Source organism: Branchiostoma floridae, chromosome 8, assembly GCF_000003815.2.
Source record: "Branchiostoma floridae strain S238N-H82 chromosome 8, Bfl_VNyyK, whole genome shotgun sequence".
Classification (NCBI taxonomy): domain Eukaryota; kingdom Metazoa; phylum Chordata; class Leptocardii; order Amphioxiformes; family Branchiostomatidae; genus Branchiostoma; species Branchiostoma floridae.
Window position 1 is genome coordinate 16,142,025 of NC_049986.1, and position 2,146 is coordinate 16,144,170.

Sequence of the window (2,146 nt, forward strand, 5' to 3'; positions counted from 1 at the left end):
ATCCCCCCCCCCCCCATTTCCTCCTAGCCTCACCTCCAGCTTGTGAAGAGCTGACCTCATGACCTTCTCCTGAGATGCCAGCCGTTTTCTCAGGTTGGTGATCTCGTCTTTCAAGTTCTGGTTCTAAGGAAGACACAAAATTAACGGACATCATCGAAAGTCCTTCTGCATTAATTAATGAATGTGTGTATGGGGAAAAATGTCATTGACTTTGCATACTTCTGTACTGAAGACATGTGCAGCATGCACACACAGACTGGTATGTTAAACTGACCTTTAGGGACATGATTGCTGATTACAAGATGAAGAAATTACACAAAGTTTAAACAACAAATCTTTAAACACTTTTCTTTCTTCACAATTTTCTTTCTCCAAAATTTAACAATTCTTTGTTCTCAATTTTGCAGTAAATGATCAATAGAGTTGAAAGTTCATGTAGCAATGTCAAATTTAGTAATAAAACTTTTAAAACACAACATCTATTGCACACACAGACTGGTAAGTTAGACAGACCTCCAGAAACAACATCACATGTACAAGATGAAGAAATTACAGAAAGTTCAAACAACAGGTCTTTAAACACTTTTCTTTCTACACAATTTTCTTTCTCCAAAATTTTACAGTTAATGATCAATAGAGTGGAAAGACCATGTAGCTATGTCAAAGTTACTAATAAAACTTTTAAAACACAATATCTATTGCACACACAGACTGGTAACGCCTACATCACATTTCCTACCCGGGGCCCGGCCGGGCTGTTTGCAGAAACGAAAAATTTAAGTTTATGACAATATGTATGCACAATGTATGCTGTTGAATTATTTTCGGTCCGTTTTGTGTTATTGTTGTCTTTTATATCATACTTATTGTTCCTGAAAACTGCCCGGCCAGGCCCCTTCGTGGAAATGTGACCTTAGCCTAAGTTAGACAGACCTCTAGGAACACGATTGCTGTTCCGTCCCCCCCGCTGCCAGTGGAGGTGGGTACGGAGCCGGGGTCCCGAGCCTTCCAGAACAGCTTCAGCAGGCGATGGCACTCCTCCAGGTGGTCATGTAGCAGGTGGAGGGAGGACAGGGTCTCCTCGAGGGGCTTCTGGTCACCAGGCTGGATGGTAATACAGAATATGGAGGCATTATAGAGAAATGTTTAGATTTTACTTCCATCACTGGCATTAACACTGCAGGTGGAGGGAGGACATTGTCTCCTCAAGGGGCTTCTGGTCACCGGGCTGGATAGTAATACAGAACATGGAGGCATTATAGAGAAATGTTTAGACTTTACTTCCAACACTGGAATTAACACTGCAGGTGGAGGGAGGACATTGTCTCCTCGAGGAGCTTCTGGTCACCAGGCTGGACGGTAATACAGAATATGGAGGCAGTTAGAAAGGGGGAAAGCCGCTAGAAGGACCACATATGACAGACATGTTCAGGATCATTATCATGCCTAGCCACATACCAAATATCAATGCAACAAGAGCAACTTACTACATGTACATGTACATGTAGGTCAAACACTTTAACTTATGCATGTGAACATTCAAAAACACTCATCTGTTACCTTGGCTTTGTGGTGAATACATACCTTAGCAACATTGATAGAAGACATTGATCATTCTAAAGTATTATCATTGCTGTTTTATGTCCAGACTTCTCATGCTTAGAAGCGGCAAAGGTACTTGATATGTAGACGAAACTTACAACAGGATATATAGTACAACTGTACCTGTGTAGAGTCTATTGCCTTCTTCAGCGCCTTCAAGCGATCTTTGACTCGGGATTGTACACCGCGTATGGCCAGTCTGCTGTCGTTGACTTGATGTCTCAGGGTGTCGTAGTCTTCTATCCTCCCCACCACATACCGGTAACGGATGTCGATGTCAGCGGTGGACAGCGGAGACACTCCTAGAGAAATGAAGAAAGTCATTAGAATCAATTCACCCAGTACCCATACTAGTCTGTTGAGTTGTGGCTAATAAAATGTCAGGCTTATACACGTACATGTAGGTATCTAACGTGGATTATTGGTACCCTAAAGCATAGTAATTAACAGTATTACATGAAAAAGCAATGACACATGGCATGACTGTATAGTAGAATCTTGAAGATTGAACTTTCTTAACCACAAGTAGACAAATGGACTTCTG

General features: G+C 41.8%; 1 protein-coding gene across 1 annotated transcript in view; it reads right to left on the bottom strand.

Annotated features, from left to right (window-relative positions):
- LOC118421823 (myomegalin-like) overlaps window positions 1-1,951 on the bottom strand; it is an 8,993-nt gene extending 7,042 nt beyond the window's left edge. Inside the window, exons 1-4 of the mRNA XM_035829323.1 lie at window positions 1,948-1,951; window positions 1,726-1,904; window positions 934-1,104; window positions 34-123 (exon numbers count right to left, since the gene is read on the bottom strand). Of these exons, the coding sequence (XP_035685216.1) occupies window positions 34-123; window positions 934-1,104; window positions 1,726-1,904; window positions 1,948-1,951 (444 nt within the window). The remainder of the gene's footprint in view (window positions 1-33; window positions 124-933; window positions 1,105-1,725; window positions 1,905-1,947) is intronic.
- Between the last annotated feature and the right edge of the window lie 195 nt (window positions 1,952-2,146).